General features: G+C 40.9%; 2 protein-coding genes across 6 annotated transcripts in view; one reads left to right on the top strand and one right to left on the bottom strand.

Moving 5' to 3' along the window:
* Nucleotides 1–8,679: 8,679 nt before the first annotated feature.
* ZNF830 (zinc finger protein 830) lies at nt 8,680–10,416 on the bottom strand. Its single transcript, XM_011379332.2, has one exon. It carries the CDS (start codon nt 10,371–10,373, stop codon nt 9,264–9,266), a length of 1,110 nt encoding a protein of 369 aa, XP_011377634.1. The 5' UTR covers nt 10,374–10,416; the 3' UTR covers nt 8,680–9,263.
* Nucleotides 10,417–10,437: 21 nt separating this feature from the next.
* CCT6B (chaperonin containing TCP1 subunit 6B) overlaps nt 10,438–11,865 on the top strand; it is a 32,830-nt gene continuing 31,402 nt past the window's right edge. For 2 of the 5 annotated variants that reach the window (XM_011379330.2, XM_011379329.2), the window contains exon 1: nt 10,438–10,690. In XM_011379330.2, coding sequence (XP_011377632.1) covers nt 10,554–10,690 — 137 coding nt within the window. In that variant the 5' untranslated portion in view covers nt 10,438–10,553. The remainder of the gene's footprint in view (nt 10,691–11,865) is intronic. The other 3 variants (XR_002777041.1, XM_023522841.1, XM_023522840.1) reach the window with 3 other exon arrangements.

The following is an 11,865-nucleotide window of genomic DNA, read 5'->3' as shown; positions in this document are numbered from 1 at the left end:
ATGGAGAAAAAATAGAGGAGGATAGGAGGTCCTAGGCAGGGCAGGGTGGGGTTGTAGTTTTAAATACTGTGTTCCGGAAGCCTTCACCAACAAAGTGACAATTGTGGATAGACTGGAAAGAATGAAGGAGAGAGCCGCATGGAGTTCTAAGGTAGAGGGAGCAGCAAAGTAAAGGCCTGTGTCTATCATATTGGGAGATCAGCAAAGGAGATGGGTGTGGCTAGAGCACAGGAGTCAAGGTTGAGAAGAGCTGGAAATGAGGTCAGCAGGGTATCCCCAAGACAAATCTTGTAGGGCCTTGTAAACCACTGTAAAGATGTTGGCTTTTATTGCAGGTGAAATGGGAAGATAGTGGATTATATCAAGGAGGGAAGTAAAATGATCTGACTTAGATTTTAACAGGATTGCTATCACTCTGGCTGCTGTGTAGAGAAATTGAGAGGTGAGTTAGGTAGCTACTGTAAAAATGTAGGGGAGAAATGAGGGTCACTTGGGTGCTAACAGTGAAAGTAGTAAAAAATAACCTGAGGTTCATGGACCTCTAGGGGATTTGTGAATAGGCTCTGGGGTACTCTTGAACTCTCCTGAAATTTTATACAAATATTTGTGCGTAAGTGAATTTTTGGAGGGAGAGCTTTTTTTGGAGTCTCAAAGCAGTTTCATGATCCAAATCAAGAACAACCTTGGTGGAAAATAAATACAATACCTCCAGCCTGTTCCTAGTTATCAAAGTCCCCAGGTGAAGTCCCTCCCTCAGACCTTGATCCTAAACCCCCCAGGGCACTGATCCTATGTTGTAAGCTTCTCAGAGCTTATACCACCTCAAGAACAGAGCATAACTTGGTGTTTAGACTCATCAGGATTCTTAAGGAGAAAAAAAATTTACAGAGAAAGGGGTGGATATTTTTTATGCTACTCACTGGAAGCTTGGCAGCCACAGGCAGGAATAAGAAAAAGGCTTCACACCTTCTGAGTCGGTGTGAGGCACTCGAGGATAGTTTGCACTCAGTGGATCCCTTTTTTAATAAGCTCTGTTCTATGAATTACATAAATCTCAGTACCGAGAGCCAGTTTTATGGTTTGGTTTGCTTAATAGCCACACAATTAAAATAAGTTGTAAAAAACAGTGGTGGTAGTTGCCAGGTTAAATATTTAAAAGGGAACAGCTGTAGAGAGATGTAGTAATTCAAATCAGCCCATGGCTCTTCATTCTTATAAAGGCTGTGGAGGTTGGTTCAAAGTAAAGGTTTCTTGGCCTCTACTTTGTGCTGCAACTGCCAGGTTGAGGTAGGACAGAGCAAAGAGGAGTCAAGTGTGCCTTTGGGAATAGCTGATCTATAGGATGGAGATGGGTCTTCTAGGGTAGGGTTGAGGTCAGAGATATGGAATGAGAGACTCGAAGTTGCTACCATCTCCTCTGAACTTTTAGATTGGGTTTTCTAGTGTGAAATCCCGATAATAATTTTTAGGAGGCAAGTTAATAATTTTCATAGGGGAAATTTATTTTACAAAGAGACGAGGCTGTATGGGAAGCAAAATTAAGTTCTCTGTCCTCTACTGGGTTCTGAGCTGGTTAATAGGCTAGCATTGATGACAATTGGTTTTCTAGCTCTGGTACGGTGGCAGAGGTTGAAGACTGGGTTGAATGCTTCCTTCCTCTCTTGTTCTTCATGCCATTTCCTTTATACCAGCAGAGCTCCCCACTTCCCTCCCCTGGGAGCTTCCACCCAAGCCCTCTTACTGAAGCCTTCCTACCATGTAGCCCAATGTGCTCTCTCTCTCCTGCCTTCAGCTCCAGTCTTGGTCTTGGTGTTTGTAAAAGAAAAAACTCATTTCCATTTACATTACACACAATACTCTCAGAATACTACTTAACTTTTGACATGAGACATGTAGGTTTTCTACATCAAGTAACGCTGTGACACAAACTGGGTGTCTTACAATTTTATTCAATTCTGTTACTGTCTACCTGGAATTAGTGTCAGATTCCATAGGTTAAGGGCTCAAGTGCACAAGACTGCTCCTTCCCACCACTTTAGATGCTAATTATCAAATCCAGGATGTTACCTGTGCTTCTGACTGACAAGCTATAGATCAGAGTTTCCCACAACCCCCTCTTCGGGTTTGATTAATTTGCTAGTACAGCTCACAGAACTCAGAAAAAACAGTTCACTCACTAGATTACTAGTTTATTATAAAAGGATATAACTCAGGAATGGCCAGATGGAAGAGATGCATAGGGAAAGGTATGTGGGAAGGGGCACAGGGCACCTCCACATGTTCACCAACCCGGAAGCTCTTAAACCCCATCCTTTTGGTTTCTTAAAAATATTATATTATTAGTTTCAAGCATACAGTACGTTGGTTAGACATTTATGTAGTTTATGAAACAATCTCCCTGATTACTCTTTCTCTTCTCTGGCTCTACACCTAGTCATTACATTACTGCTGACTGCACTTCCTATGCCGTGCTCCGCATCCCTATGACCATCTATCAACTACTAATTTGTATTTCTTTAACTCTTCACCCCTTTCTCCCAGTCCCCCCAAACCCCTCCCCTCTGGATGTCATCAGATTGTCCTCCTTATTTGTGAATCTGTTTTTGATTAGTTTGTTCTTTTTGTTCCTTAGATTCTGCATATAAGTGAAATCATATGGTATTTATCTTTGTCTGACTTATTTCACTCAGCATAATAACCTACAGGTCTATTCATGTCATTGTGAATGATAAGATTTCATTTTTTTATGGCCGAGTAATATTTCATTGTATAAATGAACCATAACTTCTTTATCCAATCATCTGTTGATGGTCATTTATGTTGCTTCCATATCTTGGCTATTGTAAATAGTGCTGCCACCTTTTGGCTTTTTATGGAGGCTCCATCACATAGGCATGATTGATTAAATCATTGGCCATTGGTGATTGAACTCAGTATACAGCCCCCACCCATCTTGGAGGGCAGGGCTGAAAGTTCTAACTCTAATCTTGTAGTTGGTCCCCCAGGCAACCAGGGACTTTCCTAAAGTTACCTCATTAACATAAACTCCTTTGTGGTTGAAAGGGGCTTGTTTTGAATAATAAATGATACCTTTATTACTCTAATCATTTAGGAAATTCCAAGTGTTTTAGGAGCTCTGGGAGGAACTAGAGAAAGGCCGCAATATATACAGGTATTTATTATAAATCACAATATCAGTGATTGACAGGTGGGAAGGTCCTTAGGGAATACTCAGATAGCAAACTACCCAATACCCAGAGAGGGTAAAACTAAGGCTCAGGGAATAAATTGACTAGATTGATACCACAGCTAGTGAGTGGGAAAAGTTATAGACTCTAGACATGATCAGCCCTCTTTCCACTACTTACCAGTAGTTTAATAAATAATTGGGTCCTGCCCATTTTGTTTACAACTAGATTATAATTTTCTTGTCTTCATTCATTTATTCAACTAGTATTTGAATGTCTGCACTTAAAGCATTTACATGCATTTAACTCATTTAACCCTCTCAGTAATCCCAGAAGGTACAAACAATTACTGTCCCAATTTTATAGTTGAGGAAACTAAAGGTGAAGTTAACTTACCCAAGGTCACATAGTTAAAAAGTGGTGGACTACAGGGCACATGATGTAACTGTTGTTTCTCAGTTGTTGGAATGTCTAGGAACTGAAATCATTATTCTTGCTTTCATCAGAGACCACTAAGGAGTAAAATTTATTGCTGGTGAAATGGGGAAAGACAGGGCAGTGTGGAGAGAATCTGATAAACTTGAAAAAATATGGCTTTCCAACCCAGCCGAGGTCTCTGAACTGTACCCTTAACCTTGAGGGGAAACTTCTCTAATCTTAATTCTTGCTATTTTGGGAGATCCTCTCCCATTTCCTACATTTCGTTATTAACTAGTAGAGAGAATATTGGGCCAGGAATCAAGTTATACCTAGTCTTATCTTAGCAATGAATTTGCTGAATGACCATGGACAAATCATTAGACATCTAAAATGGAGGTGATAATTGCTTTACTTCTGGGAGAGGGTGTTAAAACTTGAAAACCAATCTGAAGGTTGGTGAGTAAACAGTACTCTCACTATGCAAATATAAGGTAATATAAAATAATAATGATGCAGAATAATAGAAGGATTTTGAGATTGTTGCCTTGAGCAAAGTCCTTCACTTCTGAGCATGTTTCCTCATCTGTAAAATGAAGATATTTTATACCTTACAAGGTTGTTGTGAAGATTAGAGATGTCACACACCAGCGTACTGCTGGACACATGATAGGAATCCAGTAAATGGTAACTATTATTAATAACCTGACAACCTGGCTTGGTTGACACTCTCTTATAACCACACTTGGCAGAACAACAAGCAGACAACACAGATGCATAACAAAAACAATAACCACCACCATCAACCCCCCAGTATGGTCCTCTGAACTCCTCTAAAGGTGACCACTGGCTCCCAAGTACACTTGAAGCCTGGCAAATGCTGTTAGCAAAATGGTGGTGCAGCCAGATGAACCTCCTTTTCTCCTCTGAGACTGGGAGTGCTTTCAGTGAAGGATGGCTGAGTGCAGACTCACTCTGAAATAGCTTTGACTACCAAGTGACAGGAGGAGTGAGCCAAACAAAATGGCAATGGCAGAAAAGGGGACTGAGGGCTGGGAGTAGCTGGGAGGCAATGTGTACTTGCCGACTCTCTGATTTTACTCTACCACTGATTTTTATTCCTCCTTTTCTCCATTTAAGAGGCCTCGCAGCAGCGAGGGCTACCCACTAGCTCCTGCTGACATATGGACATCCCTCTTTGCTTGGTTGGTGCCATGAGGAATTCTTACTAGCTGCTAAATGTGAAGGTGGCCCATTATACTCTTGAGCTTGTTGTGTATGCCTCCTGTGCTGCTTTTCTTAGAATAGGTAAGGGATTCATGCTCTAGAGAAGGGAAACACAAAGCAGGAAGATTTCTTAGCCCTTTAAGCCGTTGAGCTGACTTGTTCTGGGACTTCCATGAATCAGCTTGGTCTTTTTACTACTTTTCCAAGCAACTTGGATGAATAATGTGGGTATTATTCATTCAACGGATATTTATCGAGTTCTATTATGTGCCTGGTATTATTTTAGGTTGTGAACAAGACATACAAGCTCCCTGCCCTTATGGAGTTTACATTCTATCGGGGAGAAACATAATTTATGTATAAACGAACAAGCTAAATTAAAGTAGTGATATTTAATGAATTCATAGAATAATGTGATAAAATGAAAGGAGGTGGGAAGATGGCTGTTTGTATCATCTGGGAAAGAGCCATTAGGCTGAGAAATGAATGATAAGATTGTCATGCTATTTGAAGTCAGGTTCCAGGCAGAGGGACCTGCAAAGCATGTCTGAAGAATAGGAAGTTAGCCAGTGAGAAATGAGACATAGAGAATAAAGGGGAGAGTGTAGCAGATGAAGTTAGAAGATAGGGTCACAAAGTGAGGGCCAGTGGATCACATTCAGTCCAGTGTTTGAGATTTCACTAAAAACAGAGACAATCTTGACTTGAAATTTCTCTTAAAATTAAAAAAAAAAAAACAACCTGGCTATGCCAGGCTACTGTTTCTGAATGATTGGTTTCAACAAAGAGCAGTTATGCTTTCATGTTCCCTCTTATCCTCCTTTCATGGGGAGTGTAGTCATCAGTTCACATGTAGTAGACATTTGAATTAGCAGTTGCTGAGCACCAGGTAGGCTTAATAAGGGCCTAATTTCTTTCTTTTTTCCCCCCCAAGTGTAAGGGAAGAATATAATGAAGTTTTAAGTGAGAGTGACTTCAACTAAATTTTTAAAAGATTACTCTGATTACTTTGTTGATTGAAGATTGTCGCTAGGGTGAGGGAAATAGGTAACAGTTAATGCAAGAGATGTTGGTGGCTAGGGCCAGTGGAGACAAAAAAGTAGACAGATTCTGGGCACATTTTAGAGATAGAGCTGCCAGGACTTAACTAATGCATTAGATTTGGGGGCTAAAAAAAGGGAATGAAGGATAACTTCCAGAAGAAAGGTCAGGTCTAGGGATATAAATTCAGAGTCAACAGTATATAGGTGATATTTAAACCCATGGGAATGGATGAGATCACTGAGGGAGGAAAGGTAGAGAGAAAACTGAATGTAGTTTTAGGATTTCTTTTTTCTTGTTTAAATTTAAAGCTTCTAAATTCCTGGTATCACTTAGGCTACCAGACTTTTAGTATTAAAAAGCAATCTAAGGTCACTTATCTAGCCACACGATTGCCACTCATACATTTACTCAAATCCCCCTATACAACATCCAGCCAAGTAGCTAGCCAACTGGTGCAATCAATTAACAGGAAACATACTATTTCAATTAAGACTTGCCATTCTGTTCATTATAAAGTGGTTTTTCCTCATATAAAACTTTTAGGTAGGTGAGCCTGTCTCCAAAAGGAGTATTGAAGGTGAAAGGAGGCACTATTCATAATTACACTAAGACAACTGGAACTTATCTTGGGCAAACTTTGCAAGCAAAAGTAATAATACTTTAGCCATCTCTCCAGATAGTCAACCAGATGACTTTAAAAATCTTTAAAAGGTGAGACACCAGTTGTCTTATGGTAAAATTAAATATCTGGAGTTAAATTTCAAAATCACCTGCTTGAATTCCCTTAATTTAGAGGAATTATTACCTACAATCAGCTTAGTAAGTTAGTAGCCTGGGGCAGGGGAAGACCAGAAACTACTAGTAGAAATACTTATCACAACTTCATTTTTGAAACCTCTTTTACATGCATGTCATTTGACTCTCACCACACCTTGTGAGGTATCATCACTTTACAGTAGAGTGAACTAAGGTTCAGAGAGATGACTTGCTCAAGATCACTAGCCTTAAAAGGAAGAATGGGAACTTGAACCTGTGCCTTCTGTTTTCTCTTGCTAACTCCCTTGTTACTAGTTAAGGTTTTAGGTCTAAATTATATTTTTCCTTGCAATTTTAATTCCACAGTCTCTTATTTTGTTTCCCGATATGGAAAAAAGTAGTCATTATTTCCATCATTAAATGAATTCTTACAAGTTGGGAACATTGATGATATTATTCATGGTCTAATGCCAAAACCTATTTTACCCAGCTCAAAGAGGTATAAAGGAGCTCTCCAATGTGTGGAAGATCAGGAAGGATCCACCAACTCCTATAACTGTTTACAATGACCTCAGATCCAACAAGGATTCACTTAATTTTGGTCAAAGCCCCATCACTCATGCCCTTGGACAATGGACCCCAACCCCTGAGACCCCAGGTGGCCTATTAGGAACCAGGTCACACAGGAGGTGGCGGCAGGGGAGTGAAGTTTCATCTACATTTGCAGCTGCTCCTCAGTGCACAAGGATCACCGCCTCAGTTCTACCACAGATCATTAAGCATTAATTCCCACAGGAACACCAGTCCCTGGTGCTGAAAAGGTTGGGAGCTGCTTTTGGACACCCACACTAAAAAAACCCCAAACCCTTCAATTTCATCTTTCTCTCTCCTGTTTTTCCTTTACTTCTAGTTACTAAAATGTTAGCTTCTCCTGTGAAATTTTCAATTCTATTCCTTTTCTCTGAATCTATACCTAATCAAAGTCGTCACCTTGCTTTTAAAATCTAGTTTCCCAGTAGTCTACCAGCTTCCTTTTCCTCTATGTTCATTCCATTTTATATACTGCAATTTAAATCATCTCCCATATTTTTTTTGCCGATGTAATTCTTTATTCAAAAACTTCCACTTTTCCCATATTGCCTACAAAAAGAATTCTTTCATCTAGCCTTCAGGGCTTTTCATACTTTAATCTTGGTATTCTCCGTAAAACCTGGGCTTTAAGGAAACTAGACTTAATTTACATGAAGCACTTAGAACCCTGCCTAACCTATATAGTAAGAACTCTGTAAGTCTTAACTATTATTATTACTGCTCACTTTTATTTGAATGTGCTATATGCATTTCTATCCCCAGAACACTGTTAATTCCTTTTTTCTATTTGAATATCTCTATTTCCAAAGGGAGAAGGAGTGATTTAAACTATTGGACCAGCACAAGGAAATTGTTACTCCTGGAGAAAACTTATACAGCAGGTCTTCCAATAATATTTTGTTAGTCCTTTCATTATGAGATTGATGAAATGCTGCAGGAATTTAACTCATTTATATCAATTATCTATGGTAAAATTGGTTTCATTATGTCATTCTGCTGCAGTTCTAAGAACCTATCGAGTACACTGAAGACTTTACTTCCTACAATAGACAGAACCTGTAACTCTGAACCCTAATTTGCCACAAAATCTAGTAATAAAAGACTGAATGGAATATAAATAAAAGGTAGTATTTTGTACAATAGACAGTAAACTTATGGAACGTGTTATTTAAAGAAAAAAATAAAGCCTGAAATATTAGAAATGGGTTCAAGATTTAGGGCAATGGCTCCTCGAATTTGGTGTAATTAGAATAAATTGGGAAGCTTTCAAAACTAATAGATGCCTGGGCCCCATCCTAGATTTATGAATCTAACGGTAGGGCTCAGAATCAGGAGTTTTAAAAAAACTTCATAGGTCATTCACATGCACCCTTTTGTTTCGTAGGTGACCTTCATGTGCACTTACATCTGAGAAGTGCTGGTTTAATCAAGAGAAACACTGGGTTAAGAAGGCTGGTCATGTTTGGCATGTATTCTTCACCATGTTCTCCTACAGCAAGTTTATGAAACAGAAACAGAATACTCAGAGAACTGATTAGCCCTGAATGAACTATGTATCTACAAGTAGTGTTCTTAAAAACCAAAACCAAAACCAAAACCAAAACCAAAACCCCCTTCTACCTTCTTGAGTTTGATTTAAGGAGTCAGAAAAGATAAATACCACACTTGGTACACATCTAAAAGCTTGTCTGTTGGTCTTCTATTAATTTACAAATTTCAAGAGTTATTTAAGTAAATATATATTTAACTATGTACAATATTTACGGCTTACAGATTTTTAGACACAAAATTATACATTTAAGTCCGTAAACGTGAAAAAATTGGCCTTTTGGCATATAATACTTCAAAAATTTCAAAACGACTTCACCTCAAAAATATTTCACACTACTTTTCTAAAGAGCTATCTTCACAGGCTCGTTGTACCGCAACAACTCAGGTAAGATATCAAACCTCCAGGCATAGAGAAACCAATATTATATTGAGAGACAGCACTTTTTATACAGTCACGGGCGGTGTTAGAAATCTTGGGTCCTCGAAACCCTATAACAAAGCCCCTTTCACCCTCCAATCCTGAGACAACAAATCCTGTAGTTCTCCCTCATCATCGCTGTCAACATTCTCTTCTTCCTTTTTCTGCAGTTCTTTTATGGTCAGAACCTCTTTAAGTTTATTTTTTATTTCATCCTGGCGATTCCGCAGCTTTTCTACCCGACGGTAACACTCTATTTGCTCATCGATCTCCCCAATCTGCCGGTCCAACCGTCCCTCCTCATCCTCTTCAGCAACTATGGCTTCGGAAATAGTGTTGACCTGTCTCATGGCTTTTTGAAATTCGTCCCATTCTTTGTCCATCTGATCTTTTGGGGCATCAACCTTTCGAACCCTCGCATCTATCTCAGGGTCGTCAAAAAAACCTTCCGGTAATGCTTCCGCGGTGTTTTCTCTCCTTTCCACTACTTTTTCCTGTATTTCCGCTTTCTCAATTGACCCTGAATGAGGAATTAAAGGGGCCTTGGGAGGATTTGTGTTCGAGAAATCGCTTGGCAGCATATTACTTGTTGCCTCCCGGGAAGAGGAAAGCGAGTGTTCCTTGCCTTGTGTGTCGGGCGGCTGCATACTGGCGTCCCTCCCTTTTCTTTCTTCTCCCTCCTCCTCCTCCTCTTCCTCATCTTCATAATCAGGGAGTAAACCGAGTCCCGAAGACTTACCAAGGTTCGCTCTAGTGGACTCCTTTCCTGCTTTGTCAACGTTGGTGGGCAAAGCGGACGTGGAGGGCTGTACCTGGGGCACCGGAGAGGCCTTCGCTCTTTTGGCATCGTGGCTATCTGCGTCCGGCGCCTTCCTCTTGGCGGACTGAGGCACTGCGCTGGCAGACGGCCCCTGGGTGGCTTCCTTCGCGCCTTTCAACTCGGCTACTTTCTCTCGGTGCTGCTTTCCCAGGACATGAGTCGGCCACAGGAGCTCGCTCTTAACCGGAATGTTACACAGGGCACAGCTCAGCTGCCCCAAACGGTTGTACTTCGCAAGTGGAGATTCTATCCGTTTCCGGTTGGTGCTCAGACGCTGCTTCTCTCTCATCAAGCGCCGCAGTTCATCCTGACTCACTACTCGCTTCCCAGCCGAAGGCCGAGCGGAGGCGGAGGATGCCATCTTCCCGATACGACCCAAGGCGATTCTGGTTTCCGTCTCGGCGATGCCTATTGACGTCACTTCCTGTCTGCCCGGGGATTGGCTGAGGCTCCGGAGCGTGAGCCACGGCGCCGGGGTTTCCCTCCGAGTCGTGGCTCAGACTGTTTTTGTCCGTTAGGTATCTCCTTCATCCGTTGGGCTATGGCTGCGATAAAGGCGATAAACTCCAAGGCTGAGGTTGCGCGTGCCCAGGCTGCCTTGGCCGTCAATATATGCGCCGCCCGAGGGCTGCAGGATGTGTTGCGGACCAATTTGGGTCCTAAGGGCACCATGAAAATGTGAGACGGCCGTTGGAGCTGCGGTTAGGGCGCCGGGGGGTTGTTGGGTGTCGGCGATGCGCTTTGAGGCAAACGTTCCGCGAAGGGATTGGAGCGATATAGACAACTTGGTGGACTTGGTTTCCCCCACTCGCATACCTGCTCTGAGGTTCTCTCTAGCCTGATGGGGGAGGAGGAGAAAAGCCTTCCCGAGGAAAAGGTCCCACGAGTGAATCTGGTCTCTTCGCACCCCCAAGTCCGCCCCACCAATTTTCATTAAGGTTCATATGCAATTAGTTAATGTAGTATTTCAAATGAAATGAGCCATCTACATCCCCTGCTATTTAACACTATATACATTTCGGTTTTTTTTTTTTTTTTTGGTAGCGTGTTATAGTGGAGAAGGTACAGGCTTTGGATCCTGGCTGGCTAGGGTTCAAATCCAAGTTGCCCTCCTAGCTGTGAGTCCTTAAACAAGTCTTTTGGATGCTCTGTGACTATGGTTCTTTACATCTGTCCATCCTTTCCGCATATAATCATTTAGCGTCATTATTTTCCTCAAGAGAGTGAGAGGAAGAGGCTAGTGAGGGCAAAATAGTGTAAAAGGAGAGTCTCAGAGGAATGAGCAAAATAATAATAGTGTAAAAGGGCACTTATGTACTAACAGGGATGCTAGGAACCCAGAGATGACCAATATAGTTTCAGTTCTTGAGATTTCGTAGAAATAAATGTCCTAATTTGTGTGTGTGTGTGTGTGTGTGTGTGTATACACAAATATACACGCACACATACACGTAGTTATACTGAGGAAAGGGACTAATTATTGATGGGAGAAGGGAGAAGAAAAACTTCTAAAATAACAGGATTTTTTTTTTGTCTTTTCCCAATTAAAATAGTGGAATGATATTTATTTTTTAAAATTTATTTTTCTTTCACAGTTGACATTAGTTTTCAGGTGTGCAACATAGTGATTAGACATTTAGATACCTTATGAAGTGATCACCCTGTTTGGTACCTGTCTGACATCATATATAGTATTATAATATTATTGAGTATATTCTCTATGCTGTACTTTACAACCCTGTGACTATTTTTATAGCTGGCAGTTTGTACTTCTTAATCCCTTTCACCTTTTTCATCCTTCCCTCCAACTCCCCCCACCCCAATCTGGCAAACTCAATTTATTTTCTGGATCT

This window comes from Pteropus vampyrus, unplaced genomic scaffold (assembly GCF_000151845.1).
Source record: "Pteropus vampyrus isolate Shadow unplaced genomic scaffold, Pvam_2.0 Scaffold358, whole genome shotgun sequence".
NCBI classification, from domain to species: Eukaryota; Metazoa; Chordata; class Mammalia; order Chiroptera; family Pteropodidae; genus Pteropus; species Pteropus vampyrus.
This window is presented reverse-complemented; position numbering and strand designations above follow the sequence as displayed.